General features: G+C 46.2%; 1 protein-coding gene across 1 annotated transcript in view; it reads left to right on the top strand.

Moving 5' to 3' along the window:
- SLC7A7 (solute carrier family 7 member 7) overlaps positions 1-18,140 on the top strand; it is a 38,798-nt gene extending 20,658 nt beyond the window's left edge. Inside the window, exons 4-10 of the mRNA XM_032238139.1 lie at positions 812-956; positions 7,663-7,786; positions 9,053-9,156; positions 12,004-12,100; positions 15,924-16,073; positions 16,689-16,872; positions 17,910-18,140. Coding sequence (XP_032094030.1) covers positions 812-956; positions 7,663-7,786; positions 9,053-9,156; positions 12,004-12,100; positions 15,924-16,073; positions 16,689-16,872; positions 17,910-17,986 — 881 coding nt within the window. The 3' untranslated portion in view covers positions 17,987-18,140. The remainder of the gene's footprint in view (positions 1-811; positions 957-7,662; positions 7,787-9,052; positions 9,157-12,003; positions 12,101-15,923; positions 16,074-16,688; positions 16,873-17,909) is intronic.
- Positions 18,141-18,694: the final 554 nt, after the last annotated feature.

Genomic DNA, 18,694 nt, shown 5'->3' with positions numbered 1-18,694 from the left:
ATAGATAGATAGATAGATAGATAGATAGATAGATAGATAGATAGAGGTAGACAAATAGATAGATAGATAGATAGATAGATAGATAGATAGATAGATAATAGGTAGGTAGATAGATAGATGATAGATAGATGGATAGATAGATAGATAGAAAGATAGAAAGATAGAAAGATAGAAAGATAGAAAGATAGAAAGATAGAAAGATAGAAAGATAGAAAGATAGAAAGATAGAAAGATAGAAAGATAGAAAGATAGAATGATAGATAGATAATAGGTAGGTAGGTAGATAGAGTTAGATAGATAATAGGTAGGTGGGTAGATATAGATAGAATGATAGATAATAGGTAGGTAGGTAGGTAGGTAGGTAGGTAGGTAGGTAGGTAGATAGATAGATAGATAGATAGATAGATAGATAGATAGATAGATAGATAGATAGATAGATACCCCGTTTCCCTGAAAATAAGACCTCCCCGGATAATAAGCCCAATCAGGCTTTTGAGCACATGCGCTAAAACAAGCCCTCCCCCGAAAATAAGGCCTTTGTGAAAATATTGCAACACAGCAGCAACCACGAGCTGACCACGTTTGCCGCCTCCTGCACCTCACAAATAATAAGACCTCCCCAAAAATAAGCCCGAGCGTTTATTTCCAAGGGGGAGGCTAAAAAAAATAAGACCCTGTCTTATTTTTGGGGAAACATGGTGGCAACAGAAACTTGGAGGAGGGAAGGCTCGATTGTGGGTCGTAAGCCAAGGACTACCGGCTGTTCTATGTTATTTTGGGCTAACTCCCTCTCCCCGCTCTTTCCCCGCAGGACACTCAGAGAACTTAACCGACGCCTTCGAGGGCTCTGCGTGGGACGTGGGCAGCATCGCCCTGGCTCTCTACTCTGCCCTCTTCTCCTACTCCGGATGGGACACCCTCAATTTTGTCACGGAAGAGATCAAGAACCCTGAAAGGTCAGTCTCTTTCCCCCGCCCTCCCCGAACAGCCGGACGGGTTTTCACTCAGTCCAGGCCTGTGAGATCACTGGGGTTGGCAAGCTCCCATCCCCACGTCCAGAAGGCTTCCCCACCCCTGTTTCCCTGGAATAGCCTTAGGATTGTTATGCCCCCCCACCCCCCTCCCACAGGGGGAAATTGAACCCGATCAACTGGCCCTTCCTTGTTCTTCAGACTTTGTCTCTCCCGTCAATAAATTCCTTGCGGGAGATTAAAGCTGGCAGGAGTCCCGGATTGGCTGAAGGATCCTTCTCTTCCTTGGGTGCCGGAATTTCACGTGGCCCAGCCCCGTGTTTCTCCCCAATGGGCATACATGGATACATCCCAGCTGGACTGTGTTGTTTCTCTGGGGCATAGAATATATAGAATTTTTTTTAAAAAAAATGTTCATGGAATCTTAGGGCTGGAAGGGACCTTGGAGGTCTTCTTCTGATCCAACCCCATACCCAAGCCAGGAGTTGAAAACTATGTGGAAATAAACCACGTTGGCTGGCTTAATAAAGTAAAGTAGAATAGAATAGAGTAGAGAATGCGGAATGGAATACAATAGAATAGAATATAGAATACCATAAAATATAGGATAGGATAGGATAGGATGTATGGAATGGAATATAACATACCATAAAATATAGAGTACAGATAAAATAGAATAGAATAGAAAATATGGAATGGAATGGAATGGAATAGAATAGAATAGAATATAGAATACCATAAAATATAGGATAGGATAGGATAGGATAGGATAGAATGCATGGAATGGAATATAGCATACCATAAAACATAGAATACAGATAAAATAGAATAGAATAGAAGAAATGGAATGGAATGGAATAGAATATAGAATACCATAAAATATAGAATAGAGAAGAATGGAGTACAGAACATTGAATGGAATGGAATAGAATAGAATATAGAATACCATAAAATATAGGATAGGATAGGATAGAATAGAATGCATGGAATAGAATGGAATATAGCACACCATAAAACATAGAATACAGATAAAATAGAGTAGAATAGAAAATATGGAATGGAATAGAATAGAAAATATGGAATGGAATAGAATATAGAATACCATAAAATATAGAATAGAATAGAATAGAAAATAGAATGGAAATAGAATTTAATGGAACGGAACAGAATAGAACTGGAAGGGGCCTTGGAGGTCCTCTAGTCCAGCCCCCTTCTCAAGCAGGAGAACCTAGACCATTTCAGATAAGTGACTGTCTAGTCTCTTCTTAAAAACCTTCAGTGATGGAGCACCCATGATTTTTGGTGGCAAGCTGTTCCACTGGTTAATTATCCTCACTGTTGGAAAGTTTCTCCTTAATTCCAGCTTGCTTCTCTCATTGATGAGTTTCCAGCCATTGATTTGATTTACTAGCATTCTTTATTTGGGGGAGGGGGGCTGCTACAGAGAGGAGAGGGGTCAAGCTGTTATCCCAAGCACCTGAAGGCCAGATAAGGAATAATGGATGGAAACTGACCAAGGAGAGATTCAACCTGGAAGTAAGGAGAAATTTCTTGACAGTGAGAACAATCAACCCATGGACCAGAAGTTCCCTTCGGAAGTGGGGGCTTCATCACTTGAGACTTTCAAGAAGAGATTGGACTGCCATTTGTCAGAAATGGTGTAGGGTCTCCTGCTTGGGCGAGGGTTTGGACTAGATGACCTCTAATGTCCCTTCCAACTCTGTTAATCTATTAATATCTGTTGAATATAACTCCGCAATGGCAACGAAGAGAGCGTCCGGCCAGTAAGCCCTCAGTTCCATTCAGATGGCCAGACTCCACCCCGCATGGGATTATGGGGTCATTAAATGGGGATGATTGTTTATGTAGTGTATATTGGAGGTGGTGGTGACCCTTTGAGATCTGCCTGCAACCAAATTTCATTTTAATGTATGCCAATTAATGAACATTTAAAGTGACAATAAAGTGAATGCGAAGTCTTTGAGGTCGGCGGACTTCAACTCCCAGAATTCCCCAGGCTAGCCTGAGAATTGAATTTGAATTTGAGTTGAAGTTGAAATGGAAGATGGGAGTTGAAGTCCAACTGTCTCAAAGTCAGGTTTTGGAACACCGGCCTCTTCAAATGACAGGCAGTCCTCAACTTATAACAGTTCGCTTAGTGACCGCTCAAAAGTTACGATAGGTACGGGGAAAAAGCGACGTAGCAACCGTTTTCCACACTTAACGACCGTTGCAGAATCCCCCTGGTCCCAGGATCAAAATTTGGATGCTTGGCCCCTGGCTCGTACTTACTTACGACGGTGTTGTTGTCCCTGTGTTCCCCTATTTGCGACCTTCCGACAGGCAAAGTCGACGGGGAAAGACAGATTCACTTAATGACTGTGTTACTGCGGTGATTCCCTTAACGATGGTGGCAAGAAAGGTCGTATAAAATGGGGCAAAACTCGCTTAACTGTCTCACTTAGCAACGGAAGTTTGGGTCTCCAGTCGAGGGTTATCTATTGAACTGTGATTGGGGGCATTGCTACTTATTTATTTTGTTCGATGCACACGGGTGCCAGCGTGCCAGGGGAGTGCCAGACTCTCTAAAGTCCCCTTGGGTGGGGGGGTTGGACTAGAAGACCTCTCGGATCCCTCCCAAATCCTATGATTGTATGATTCTTTTCCTTAATTCAGATTCCTGAGGTTTTATTTAGGAGGAAATTCAGGTGGAGAGCGAGTGCCACCTGTTGGGCAAAGCTAGGCATTGCAGCACTGCTCTGATCAAAGGTTTGTGGTATGGATTTTCTGAGAGGCAAAAAAGATAAATCTTGCAATCTGCAGAGGGCAAACAAGATTGCAGGTAGAAGTATGAACACTGGCATAAACAAAAGAAATGCGTACAAGTGAATGGGGGACAGGAGGACAGGGACGGTAGTCACGCTGATGCGCTTACGCACGCCTCCCTTTACGGACCTCTTAGGAATGGGGTGAGGTCCACGGTAGACAGTTGAAGGTTGAAGCTGTGGAGGGTTTGAGGATGTAACAACGGAGTCGGGAAGAGCAGTCCAGGCGTTGACCACTCTGTGGCCGAAGTCGTATTGTCTGCAATCGAGTTTGGAGCAGTTAACCTTGAGTTTGTAGTAGTCGTTGACAGGTAAGACATTCCAGTGTAGCAGAAAATGAGACAAGACCAGCTCTTTGTCAGAGGGAAAGGTTTATTGTGCAAAGGTTCTTTAGCAATTGGTCAAGCAAAATCTGCATGACCCGTCAAAACCGCGCTCGACTAAGCTGCGCCCGATTAAACCGCGTCGCTGACGTCATCAACAGGGCGACAGCAGCCAGTGCGGAGAAAGAAGGGCGCTTTAAATAGTGCTTTGAAAGCAAGTCGATTCAACTTAAGGTAAGGGTTAGCTTTAGGGTTAGCTTTAGGGTTAGGTTAAGGGTTAGGTTTAGGGTTAGGTTTAGGGTTAGGTTAAGGTTTAGGGTTAGGTTTAGGGTTAGGTTAAGGGTTAGGATTAGGTTTAGGGTTAGGTTAAGGGTTAGGATTAGGTTTAGGGTTAGGTTAAGGGTTAGGGTTAGGGTTAGGGTTAGGGTTAGGTTAAGGGTTAGGCTTAGGGTTAGGTTTAGGGTTAGGTTAAGGGTTAGGATTAGATTTAGGGTTAGGTTAAGGGTTAGGTTTAGGGTTAGGTTTAGGGTTAGGTTTAGGGTTAGGTTAAGGGTTAGGGTTAGGGTTAGGTTTAGGGTTAGGTTAAGGGTTAGGGTTAGGTTTAGGGTTAGGTTAAGGGTTAGGATTAGGTTTAGGGTTAGGTTAAGGGTTAGGATTAGGTTTAGGGTTAGGTTAAGGGTTAGGGTTAGGGTTAGGTTAAGGGTTAGGTTTAGGGTTAGGTTTAGGGTTAGGTTAAGGGTTAGGATTAGATTTAGGGTTAGGTTAAGGGTTAGGTTTAGGGTTAGGTTTAGGGTTAGGTTAAGGTTTAGGGTTAGGTTTAGGGTTAGGTTAAGGGTTAGGATTAGGTTTAGGGTTAGGTTAAGGGTTAGGATTAGGTTTAGGGTTAGGTTAAGGGTTAGGGTTAGGGTTAGGGTTAGGTTAAGGGTTAGGCTTAGGGTTAGGTTTAGGGTTAGGTTAAGGGTTAGGATTAGATTTAGGGTTAGGTTAAGGGTTAGGTTTAGGGTTAGGTTTAGGGTTAGGTTTAGGGTTAGGTTAAGGGTTAGGTTAGGGTTAGGTTTAGGGTTAGGTTAAGGGTTAGGGTTAGGTTTAGGGTTAGGTTAAGGGTTAGGATTAGGTTTAGGGTTAGGTTAAGGGTTAGGATTAGGTTTAGGGTTAGGTTAAGGGTTAGGGTTAGGGTTAGGTTAAGGGTTAGGTTTAGGGTTAGGTTTAGGGTTAGGTTAAGGGTTAGGATTAGATTTAGGGTTAGGTTAAGGGTTAGGTTTAGGGTTAGGTTTAGGGTTAGGTTAAAGGTTAGGTTTAGGGTTAGGTTTAGGATTAGGTTTAGGGGGGTTAGGTTTAGGTTTAGGGGTTAATTTTAGGTTTAGCGTTTACAGCGTGCTTCTGTCTCCATGCTGTTGTCGCCCTGTTGATGACGTCAGCTACGCGGTTTCGTCGAGCGCGGTTTTGTCGAACACGATTTTGTGGTGGAACCCAAAATCTGAACCCCGAAGGGCAGTTGTTTACAGTCTTTTATACTCTTAGCCAACATATCGATCATCCCAAAGTACCTGGCCTTCCTGTGTCATGTAGACCCCCTTCCTGTGTCACGTAGGCCCTCGTACACAATCTCCCAAAACAGAAACTGGACATTTGTTACTCAATTACCTCCCCACAGGGGGTATTGGTACCAATATCCTGCTTCATTTGTTTTAGTTAGGTGAAGCAAACAGAACAACTAATCTTAAGGGTAATTCATCCTTTGTCCCATTCCACATGGTCAAGAAACTTTAATACCCAAATAATCTGTCTAGTTGTCAAATTCTCTTTTAGTAGCAGACAATTTTGTGTACTACACTTAGGTCAGTCCGTAGCCGGCTCAGTTCCAGGTTGTCCAAGCCCAAAATTTCGAGCCTGGTGGCAGAAGGGATTCTCTTGTGAGCAGAGGAATGGAGGATTCTTCTTGTGAAATACCATTAATTGTATTAATGTCTGATAAACCATGTAGATTCCAGGCAGATGAACTGTATTCGAAGATTGGTCTGGCAAAGGTTTTGTATATGCCCTAGTTTGCAGTTCGATGTTACCGGAGAAGAAGCTTCATAAAATTAGGTTAACCACTCTTAATGTCTTTTTTTTTTTTTTGGCAATGCTCTTACAGTGAGCTTTAGAAGGAAGGAATTCTGGAAGGAACGAATAACTGAAGGAAGAAAGGAATTCCCAACCCGCCCGGCATGAGGAGTTTCTCCCCATCCTTTTATGAAATCAAAGGAAAGCCAGGAGAACTGATTGCCACTAGAGGGGAAAGAAATATGAGAGCTTAGCAAAGGAATTTAGCCAAAGCTGGTGGGGTATAGGTAGCTAGTCTGAAAACCAGGAGCCTGTGAGTTCTAGTCTCACCTTGGGCATGAAAGCCAGCTGGGTGACTTTGGGCCAATCAGCAGGAGACTGTGAATTCTAGTTCCATCTTGGGCATGAAAGATAGATGGGTGACTTTGGGCCAATCACCAGGAACCTGTGAGTTCTAGTCCCACCTTGGGCATGATAGATGGGTGACTTTGGGCCAATCACCAGGAGACCATGAATTCTACTTCCATCTTGGACATGAAAGCCAACTGGATGACTTTGGGCCAATCAGCAGGAGACTGTGAATTCTAGTTCCACTTTGGCTGTGAAAGCCAGCTGGGTGACTTTGGGCCAATCACCAGATGACTGGGAGTTCTAGTTCCACTTTGGGTGTGAAAGCCAGCTGGGTGACTTTGGGTCAATCAGCAGGAGACTGTGAGTTCTAGTTCCACTTTGGGTGTGAAAGCCAGCTGGGTGACTTTGGGCCAATCAGCAGGGGACTGTGAGTTCTAGTTCCCTTTTGGGCATGAAAGCCAACTGAGTGACTTTGGGTCAATCACCAGGAGAGAGTAAGTTCTAGTTCCACCTTGAGCATGAAAGCCAGCTGGGTGACTTTAGGCCAATCATTCAGCAGATTCAGTATGAAAGCTTGAACGGGTGACTTTAGTGCTTAGACCAGGAGACAGTGAGTTCTAGTCCCACCTGGGACATGGAAGCTAAATGGGTGACTTTGGGCCAATCACCAGGAGACTGTGAGTTCTAGTCCCACCTTGGGCACAAAAGCCAGCTGGGTGACTTTGGGCCAATCACCAGATGACTGGGAGTTCTAGTCTCAGTTGGGCACGAAAGCCGGCTGGCCGACTTTCAACCAATCATCAGGAGCGTGTGAGTTCTAGTCCTGCCTTAAAAAAAAATACATAAAAGTCAACTCGGCCAATAATTCTCTCTCAGCTCCACCCACCTTGTAGGGTTGTTGTTGTCGTAGGGAAAATGGAGGAGGAAGGAGCAATAGATCTCTTCACCACCTCGAATTGTTCATTAAAAAAAATAAAATGAAGACGGGGTTTACAAAAACCAAATAAATAAATACATTTAGTTTTGCAAGCTGTCTCTCCTAGGCCGGATGTCTCTGAAGCGACTGGCTGCTAAATCACAGCCCGTATGAATAGCCACGGCAGAAACACCAGACGCAACCATATTCTCTCTCCTGCTGCACCGTAGGAACCTCCCCCTCTCCATTGGGATATCCATGCCGATCGTCACGGTGATCTACATCATGACCAACGTGGCTTACTACACGGTCCTGAGCAAGATGGAGATCCTGTCGAGCGATGCCGTGGCTGTGGTTAGTAAGCGCCTCTCGTCCCGGGACGGATCAGCGGAATTGTCCCTAAAGCAGGATTGTTCAACCTTGGCCACTTTAAGACTCATGGACTTCAACTCCCAGAATTCCCCAGCCAGCCCTAGGGGATCAAATATTGTATGGTGGCCTAGAAGCGGAGCCCTCGCCTCACAATCAGGAGGCCGTGAGTTCGATCCTAGGTAGAGGCAGATATTTCTCTCTTTCTCTGGGCACAATGAGAATATATCTGCCGAATATAACTCCGCACTGGCGACCGGAAGGCATCCGGCCAGGAAACACTCAGCTCCATTCAGTTGCCTAGACTGCACCCTGATATAAGGGATTATGGGGGTCATTAAAAGACACCCCAAAAACCACAAATTGTACGATGCCGTTAAATGAAGCGCTTAGTCTTGTAGAGCTTGGCTGGATGGGGAATTCTGGGAGTTGAAGTCCAAGGTTTTAAAGTGGCCGAGGTTGGACAGGCCTGCTTTAAACAGTCATTTAACTAGGGGATCGCAGATTGTACAATGCCATTAAGTGACGTGCTTGGAGTGAGGAATCAGGGAGCTGTGAGTTCAATCCTAGGTAGTAGAGGCAGAAATTTCTCTCTCTGGGCCCACTGAGAATATATCTGCTGAACAAAACTCCACACTGGCAACAGGAAGGCCATCTGGCCATTCAAACACTCAGCTCCCTTCAGTTGCCCAGACTCCAGATTATGGGGTCGTTAAATGAAGATGCTGACTAAATGACATGCTTAGTCTTGGCATAGGGCAAAGGTGTCAAATTTGATTTCATTGATGGCTGCATCAGTTTGACCTTGGGGGCCTGAGGTGGGCATGGCCAGTTCGACGTTGCGGGTGCCTGTGATGACCCGAGTGCTATGCCAGTGAAAACGGGCTCCCGAGCTCTGTTTTAGGCTGGGACGGCCTCTTGCAATCAGTGGTGAAATTCAATTTTTTTCACTACCGGTTCTGTGGGCGTGGCTTGGTGGGCATGGGCGTGGCTTGGTGGGCATGGGCGTGGCAGGGGAAGGATACTGCAAAACCTCCATTCCCACCCCACTCGGGGGCCTGCCAGAGGTGGCATTTGCTGGTTCTCCGAACTACCCAAAATTTCCGCTACCGGTTCTCCAGAACCTGTCAGAACCTGCTGGATTTCACCCCCGATTGCAACCCTCTGCCAGTGAAAACGGAGCTCCATTCCTGCTCTGGCATAAGGTAAGGGCCAACAACTGATCGAAGAAACCTCTTCTTTTTATTCTAGACTTTTGGCGATCAGGTTTTCGGAGTGATGAGTTGGACCATTCCCCTCGCGGTGGCCCTGTCCTGCTTTGGAGGCCTTAATGCTTCCATTCTTGCCGCTTCCAGGTAAATCACCACTGAGCCGTGTGGCTTGTTTGAAACCAGGCTGTGGGAGAAATGGGCAAGCACACACACACATATCGTATTTTTCGGAGTATAAGACGCATCTTTTTCCCCTCAAAAAAGGGGCTGAAAATCTGGGTGCATCTTATACACTGAATAAAGCATTTTTTGCCTCCCGAAACCCCGCCCCCACTTCACCAAAATGGCCATGCATAGCCTTTAGGAGGCTTTCAGAGAGCTCCTGGGGGCTGAGGAAGGCAGAAATGAGCAAAAAACGGGCCCTTTTTTGCTCAATTTTGCCCCCCCCTCCAACTCCCCAGGAACACTCGCGCAGCCACGCAGCCGCGCGAGCGATTGTGGGTGTACCTCGGTACACCCACATTACACCTATCCTCCGCGAGCTGCACTGGCTACCTATTGGTCTCCGGATACGCTTCAAGGTGCTAGTCATCACTTATAAAGCCCTACATGGTATTGGACCTGGGTACGTGAGAGACCGCCTCCTGCCAATTACCTCCCATAGACCCATTAGATCCCACAGATTAGGCCTCCTCCGAATTCCATCTGCCGGCCAATGCCGGCTGTCGACCACCCGGAGGAGGACCTTCTCTGTGGCTGCTCCGACCCTTTGGAATGAGCTCCCCGTGGAGATTCGGACCCTCGCCACCCTTCAGGCCTTCCGGACAGCCATTAAGACCTGGCTGTCCCAGCAAGCCTGGGGTTGAGTTTCCCCCTACTCGAATTTGCTGTGTTTTTTAAATTGTTTGTATCGTTGTCCTGTTTTTGTCTTACTTTTCTGTATTTGTTCCCCTTCCCTTGGTTTTTGTTCAGCCGCCCTGAGTCCCTTCGGGGAATAGGGCGGCTTACAAATCGAATAAATCCAATCCAATCCAATCCAATCCAATCCAACACTCTATAAGCCTCCTAAAGGCTATCCATGTCCTTTAAAAAAAACAAAAAACGGGGCCGTTTTTACAAAAAACGGGGCCGTTTTTACAAAAAACGAGCCGTTTTTACAAAAAACGAGCCGTTTTTACAAAAAACGAGCCGTTTTTGGGAGGTTTGCAGTGTGCAAAACCTTTTTTTTTTTAAATTGCCTCTTCAAAACCTTGGTGCGTCTTATACTCCAAAAATACGGTATGTGAAGCTCCCTTTGTGTGAGCGGCGGGCACATGTGTGTTGGAAGGAAAATCCAGGTCCTGTTCCTAGCTGGGAGAAAGGCACTGGAGCAGGGGTGGATTTCGGCTGCTGCTACTGTTGGTTTGCTCAGGGATGTGTCCTGCGCAGGGGCGCACATGCGCAGAATAAAAAAAACAACAAGATGGCAGTGCTTACATCACCGCCAAGAAAACCGGTTCGGAGGCATAGCAGGCCGAGTTATAACCTACTCGTCCGAACCGGACCGAACCGCTAGGAACACACTTCTGCCCTGGAGACAAAATTTGAGGCTGAAGTCTGACTGGGAAGGAAGGTTCTCTTTATTGACGAAGCCGGACCACCAACCAGTCACATGTGATTCTGGGTCAAGCTGAACAAAATGGAGTCGAGAGTGGGTGGGTTTTTATACCTCCTGTTGGAAGGCATGTCTCCCCAGCTCCGAGTGGGGAAAAAAAGACGGAGGCGGCTTGGAAGGATGGTTGAGTGGTGAAGCCGAAGCACCAAGCACAGTGTGCTTCTGGGGAGCTCAACCCATGGAGTGGAGAGAGAGAGGAGTATTTACACCCGGTCTTGGGCCTTGCCCTTGAACTTCCTCTACCTGTGGGAGAAATGTATCTCCAACCAGCACACAAATCAATACTTCAGGAAGGTTTCATGTATAAAAGAAGCTTCTTTATATGCAGTAATATAAAGTATAATGCAGGTATACAATGCCCATGCATTCTATACATCCTTCCTTCTCCTCCTTCCCATCTCCTTCCTTCCTTCCCTCTCTCCCTCCTCCCTTCCTTCTTTTTCCTCGTTTTCATCTCCCTTCCTTCCTTCTCCTCATTCCCATCTCCTTCCTTCCTTCTCCTCATTCCCATCTCCTTCCTTCCTCCCTTCCTCCCTTCTTCCTAATCTCCATTCCCATCTCCTTCCTTCCTTCTCCTCATTCCTATCCCTTCCTTCCTTCTCTTCATTCCCATCTCCTCCCTTCCTCCCTTTCTTCCTAATCCTCATTCTCATTCCCATCCCTTCCTTCCTTCCTTCTTTTCATTCCTATCCCTTCCTTCCTTCTCTTCATTCCTATCACCTTCCTTCCTTTCTTCTCCATCCTTCCTTCTCTCCTTCCTTCCTTCCTTCCTTCCTTCCTTCCTTCCTTCCTTCCTTCCCACTAGCACTTAGACTTATATACCACTTCATGGGGTTTACAGCCCTCTCTAAGCAGTTTTTCAGAGTCAGCCTATTGCCCCCCCCCCCAAACAATCTGGGTCCTCGTTTTACTGACCTTGGAGGGATGGAAGGCTGAGTCAACCTTCAGCTGGTGAGGATTGAACTGCTGGCAGTCAGCAGACGTAGCCTGCAGTATTGCATTCTAACCACTGCACCCCCACTGATTAATTGTTCTGTCAGGAAGTTTCTCCTCAGTTCTAAGTTGCTTCTCTCCTTGATTAGTTTCCACCCATTGCTTCTTGTTCTACCCTCAGGTGCCTTGGAGAATAGTTTGACTCCCTCTTCTTTGGGGCAACCCCTGAGATATCGGAACGCTGCTATCATGTCTCCCCTAGTCCTTCTTTTCATTCAACTAGACATACCCAGTTCTTGCAACTGTTATCCGTATGTTTTAGGAGTTGTACATTTCTGCTTTCTGAAATTGGCCTCCAGGAACAGAAAGGCAACTCTAGACACTCATTCATTCTTTCCCAACAGATTGTTTTTTGTTGGCTCCCGGGAAGGACACCTGCCAGATGCCATCTGCATGATCCACGTGGGACGGTTCACCCCTGTGCCAGCCCTTCTTTTTAATGTGAGTCCTAGGCTAACGCGTGAGAGAGTGTGCACGGATCCACTTGGCTCGGTGGGGAGAAAGGAATCGGCCTTAACACACAATGCTGTTCTGACCCCCACCTTGTTCGTTCAGAAACGACAGCCAGACAGAACTTCAAAGGAAATGTTTTTATCAGTTCCCGGCTTTTGCTGGCTGCGAGCCCAAAAGAAACATAGATAAATTCTCTGGCAAAAAGTTAAACAGCAAATGCAAAAACAAACTCTTACAGCAAACCACTTCTCCAAGTTGGTTTCTTTGAATCATGAACACAAACAGGGAACCTTGACTAAAACAGGAACGGAACGGAATAGAACAAACGAATGAACGAATGTTGACTTCTGCAAGCGTGGCACCGCCAGTCTTTTATCAGCAGGAGATCCTTAACGAGCCACAGCTGCTTGTTATCCTCTCCTGTGAGCATCCTGAAACCACTCACAGGAGGTTTCTGTGTCAGAGTCGGATAGCAGCTCCAAAGGCTCTTACCGAGCCACATCAAATGCAATGCGCTCTGCGCACACCTGCATGCACGTACACACACACCCGCATATGGGGGGGGAGTTTTCACCCTCCCCAGGCTTCAGGAAAGCTTCCAAAGTCTGGGGAGGGCAAAAACCAGGCCTGATGGGCCAACCAGAAGTTCGGAAATCATCTGTTTCCGGCTTCTGGGGGATGGAGGAGGCTGTTTTCGCCCTCCCCAGGCTTCAGGAAAGTTTCTGAACTTCCCGTTGGCCCATTGGGCCCATTTTTCACCCCCCCAGGCTTTGGAGGCTTCTCTGGAGCCTGGGGAGGGCAAAAACAGCTTCCCCCGGCTCTCTGGAAGGCCGAAAAATCAGCTGGACGGCGCTGGGGCTGATGGCTCGTGGGCCGGCAGATATGACTCCGTCTGCCACAGATTTGCCATCACGTATCTAGTCCAATCTCCCACCCAAGCCTTAAATCTCCACTGTCCCTTTTCCTCGTTATCTTGAGTGATTTGCCCAGTGGAAGAAGCAATTATCTTCTCTAAGTATTGAACGGTATACATGCGATATAGAATAGTTAGATTTCAGCAAGGCATTCGACAAAGTAGACCACAACCGACTTCTTGGTAGGCTAGAAAAAAAGTGGGATAGATAACATCACCGTCGGATGGATTTGTAACTGGCGGACAAACCGTACTCCACGAGTAGTCTTTAATGGTACTAGGTTTAAGTGGAGGGAAGCAAGCAGAGGGGTACCACCAGGGGTGGGTTCCTGCCAGTTCTCACCTCTTCTATAGAAGAGGTTCCACAAATCTACACTGCCGTTTAGAACCGGTTCCAGCTCCCTCCCCTCCCGCCCGTCCGCACATCATCAAGATGAAGAGCGAGAGGAGGAATTCTGGGAGTTGAAGTCCACAAGTCTTAAAGCTGTCAAGTTTGAACACCCCTGGGGTTTTTTTTCCTAAAGGGTTAGAGGTGCGAGGGTCTTGTAACTTGACAGCTTTAAGACTTGCGTGCTTCAATGCTAGAGTTCCTGAGCCAACATGACTGGAGGAAGAATTCTGGGAGTTGAAGTCCACAAGTCTTAAAGCTGTCAAGTTTGAACTCCCCTGGGTTTTTTTTTTTCTAAAGGGTTAGAGGTGCGAGGGTCTTGTAACTTGACAGCTTTAAGACTTGCGTGCTTCAAATGCCAGAGTTTCTGAGCCAACATTTTGGTTGCTAAGCAAGAGCGTTGTTAAGTGAGTTTCACCACATTTTACAAATTGGCCACACCCACCCAGTCAAATGGCCGGCAAGCCTCTCCCACTCGGTCACATGGCCGGCAAGCCACTGCCACCCAGTCACATGCCGGTAAGCCACTTCCACAAAGCAGGCCACACCTACAGAAGAGGTTCTAAAAATTTTTGAAACCCACCACTGGGTACCACCAGGCCATTTTGGAGGGTCTTCAGGGCTTCCCCAGGAAGGCTGGTTAGAGCTGTTGAAATGGAAGTGGGGAATAGAGACAGATGGCAACTTATAGCCAAAACAAAATTCTTTCCCCTGGGAATCAAAGACATTCTCACCAGGTGCTGGGGAGGCGTGGACTGAAACCAACTGGAGTTGGGACTGTGACCTGATTGGACCATGGGATGGACAAGTGGACTGAGGGAGAGAACTTTGATATTTTTTTGGGGGGGGGGACCCCGGGACCTTCGGAGTCAGGTTTTCACCATCTGTGCCAGTATGACATGCCTAGTAAATCTGGACTTTGAGGAATACCTTGGCCTTGAATTTTTGATTGCATTGGGTCTGTTACTTTGAACCCTGACAGAAGCTGTCTTATCCCCCCTTTTTTCTAGCTTACCAAGAAATAGGTTGTGGTCTACCTTGTTGAATGCCTTGCTGAAGTCTAAGTAATACAATACAATAGCAGAGTTGGAAGGGACCTTGGAGGTCTTCTAGTCCAACCCCCTGCCTAGGCAGGAAACCCTATATCATTCCAGACAGATGGCTATCCAACATCTTCTTAAAGACTTCCAGTGTTGGAGCATCCACAACTTCTGGAGGCAACTTCTGTTCCACTGATGAATTGTTCTAACTGTCAGGAAATTTCTCCTCAGTTCTAAGTTGCTTCTCCCCTTGATTAGTTTCTACCCATTGCTTCTTGTTCTGCCCTCAGGTGCCTTGGGAAATAGTTTGACTCCCTCTTCTTTGTGGCAACCCCTGAATGTCCACCGCATTTCGCTTTGACACTGTGTTGGAGACCGAAATAAGATTGGTTTGGCCCAATCCGTTTTTAACCAACCCTGTACTTACTTCTAGTTATTACTTTACTCATTTCTAGATGTTTTATTGGAGAACCCAAAGTTATATTCTGCTAATCCTGTTGAATTTGGCTTTCCTCCTCTACCACCACCACCACCACCACCACCACCACCACCACCTCCTCCTCCTCCTCCTCCTTCAACAATTTTTATTTGTTTTTGAAGGACAAACATTAAAAAACCCACCATCTTCCATTACAAATTGTAACAGAAAGTGTGTCAGTTGGTTACAATATTTCCATGCATCTCTTCCATAGTCACCACCTGCTTTTCATATCAAATCGCATATTTTAAATTCACCTATATTCATGTATATCACAATTATTATACCTCAACCTTAATTTGATTATAACTGTTTTTACGTCCTTTTATATATAATATTCAAAATCTAGAATAGGATTATATGATAAAATTCCATTAAATCATCCTAAGATCATCAGATCCCAATACATCTTTATAACATATTCTAGATAAAGCTTTTAAACCTCCTCCTCTCATAATCTCCATGTGTTGTTTATATAAAATGTCATATTATCAAACTAATATATCTATATGTATTGTTATCATTATTAATCATTATTATTTAACTATAGCTATTGTCGCTTCATTTTATACATACTACTAGTAAACTAGAGCCGAGGTGGCGCAGTGGTTAGGGTGCAGTACTGCAGGCCACTTCAGCTGACTGTTATCTGCAGTTCGGCGGTTCTAATCTCACCGGCTCAAGGTTGACTCAGCCTTCCATCCTTCCGAGGTGGGTGAAATGAGGACCCGGATTGTTGTTGGGGGCAATATGCTGACTCTGTAAACCGCTTAGAGAGGGCTGAAAGCCCTATGAAGCGGTATATAAGTCTAACTGCTATTGCTAAACTAAATTTAGCTTGATTTTTTTATTACACATTTTCATTGCATCAACCTGTATCTTTCCAGTAATAGTACGGTCTTATATCTCTTGCCATTTGTAGCATTAATGTTGTAGTTACTTTCTTAATTAAAGAAAGAGAATTTTATTAAGAGGGTGTCTGTCCGTTGCAGGGAGCCATGGCTCTGATTTATCTTTGCGTGGAAGACATCTTTCAACTCATCAACTACTACAGCTTCAGCTACTGGTTCTTCGTGGGCCTGTCCATCGCAGGACAACTGTATCTTCGCTGGAAGGAACCTTCTAGAGAACGTCCACTCAAGGTAGAGGGGCTGTTAGCTGCGTAATATATAAAACTTCCATTTTCCACAGCCCAGCATTAAACTGGCAATGCTAACTATACAGGCCGTCCTCATCTTGTGACCCCCAATGGAGCCCCAAATTTCCATTAGCAATCCAAGTGAATTTCCCATTTTATGACATTTTTTTGCCATGGTTGTTAAGCGAGTCACTGCAAATCACACGGTCATTAGGCAAATTCATCTCCCCCCCACCCCGTTGACTTTGCTTGTCAGAGCTGGCTGGGAAAGTTACAAAGGGTGGTCACCTAATCCTGGGAAGCTGCAATCGTCGTAAATACGAGTCAGTGGGCCACGGCGAGTTGACCATGGCAAGGTGGTTGTGCTGAATTGGCCACAGTGAGTTGACCATGACCAGTTGGCCATGGCGAATTGTCCCATTCCGAAATTAGACCAAGGGCTAATTTCCTGACAATGAGAACAATTCATGGTGGAACGTCTTCCCTGCAGAAGTTCTTGGCGCTCCATCACTAGAGCGAGCCGGAAATTTGGTGTGAGTCCTTAAGTGTGATGGGTGGACTTCTGTGAGTTCTGCGGCAATGGGAGACTTCAACCAATTCCCGCTTCTGTTTCCTGTAGTTGACCATCATTTTCCCCATCATTTTCTGCCTCTGCACCGTCTTCCTGGTGGCTGTACCGCTCTACACCGACCCTATCAATTCGGCCATCGGCATTGCCATCGCGGCATCTGGACTTCCGGTCTACTTTCTGGTGGTACGAGTCCCAGACGAGAAGAGACCAAACTGCTTACGGCGAGTGACGGGTGAGTGAATCGGAGCTTCTACCGCTGGGATTTCTGATATCTCCCTTCAGTGGTACAACCCCCAAAAGACTACCAGGGGGAAGAAGCTGTCCCTTTTCCCAGGCTTGCAAATGTTCAAAACCACGTCTCCTATTGCAGGGAATGGAGGAACACAACACAATTCCACAAATGAAGCAATACCATGCAAAGATCTTAACATCTTTCTATATATATATTTGCTGTTTCCTTTGCTGTTTCTGTTGTGACCCACTAGTGGCCAGCAGAGCTGGCGGCAGACTCAGATAGTGAAGAGGTTGGGGAGGAACATGAGCCAGTCCTGGAGTGTGGGGAAAGCTCTGATGGGTGCTCTGTGTCGGAGACAGAGATGGGGCCACGGCTGTCTGACAGTTTTCAGCTACCTTAGGAGTGGGGCAGAAGAACAGTTGGAGCCTGTTTCCGATGTGCGCATGCGCGGAGCTGTCAGGAGAAAGGAACAATTAAGAAACAGGAGTTGACTCGGGAGTAAAGGCACAAGGGGACACTGAATGGCCCCTCCCACAGGAAATAAATAGGAGCGTAAGGAGAGTGGAGTTTGCAGGAGACAATTAGTTCACTTATTAGTGTGAAGATTTGCTTATCTGAGAGGCTCCTTGCCAAGTATTTCCTTGTACAGCGTTGCGCCTGGAAGCTCTCTGCCTGGCAACTATCCAAGGACTGATAAGGTCTGTGTTTGCAATTCACCTTTGAAAGACTGTTTGGTGGGACTTTGCTGGATATGAATGCTAGGAATTCACATTAGCCAAATAAAAAGGGGTTTGAGGTTGGGATAAGGAGTCTGTTTTTGCGATTTGGTGAGGCCTAGGTCAGAACAGTTTTCAGGGCGGCCCTTAGGGCCAGATCTAAGCACCCCATGGGCTGGATCCGCCCCCTGAGCCTTGAGTTTGACACCCCTGACTGTAAATAATCTTTACATTTCCATCTCTGTTTTTTTCTGAATTGAATCATTCTTCACCACCATCGGTGCCTGGATGATAACCAATCTTCTTTTCCTTTCCCAGCCCGCGCAACCCGGATTATCCAGTTAGTGTCCCTGTCTGTCCTGACGGAGATGGATCCCGAAATCAAATCTCAGTGATGCAAGAGATGACCATCCGAAAGAGAGGCCGGCTTCTCCCGTCAATCCCTTGCCAAGGACTGTTAATTTATTATTTGAGATTTTGTTGTTCAGCGCTCCATATTAAATTTCTTTTAATTATTTAAAAAAATGATCTGCGGGATACACCGTCTCGGTCATTTTTACCAGTTCTCCAATGGTTCCTTTGTGCAATTTTTGTCTTCCTGACCTGGAAGCCGCCTTTTACATTTGGGCCTTTAGGCCTGCCACAATTTCGACTGTGGGAAAATGGGAGGAGGGATTATATGGAGTATGGGTGAGAGGTAGTCAAAACAACATTCCTTTCCCAGAGAGTCAAGGACACCTTGCCCTGCAGCTGCGATGAGGTGACTGGGAGGCATCTTCAGTTTTGGACGGTGCCTGATTGGATCATCTGATGGACCTGTGGGTGCTGGGCAGGGGACTTGAATTTTCATTTGGGTGGGGAAAACCTGGAAACTGTCAGGTTCTGATAGAACAACAAAGGACATCAATGATGGGTTTCAATACTTGTGTATCACATTGGTACTAATTGATTACCGCTTTCTGGAAGAACGGAATAATTGTTGCAGCTGATGCTCCGTCCCACAACCTTTTGAGCCATTCCTCTGGCCCCACCCAGCTCCCTCAATCCCTCCTCCTCATCCGCTCCCCCCCCCCCCCGGGAGTCTATTAATCGCATCCCATATC

Source organism: Thamnophis elegans, chromosome Z (genome assembly GCF_009769535.1).
Source record: "Thamnophis elegans isolate rThaEle1 chromosome Z, rThaEle1.pri, whole genome shotgun sequence".
In the NCBI taxonomy this organism is placed as follows: domain Eukaryota; kingdom Metazoa; phylum Chordata; class Lepidosauria; order Squamata; family Colubridae; genus Thamnophis; species Thamnophis elegans.
Note: the sequence above shows the minus strand (reverse complement) of the source record. Positions and strands in the feature narration are given on the sequence as shown.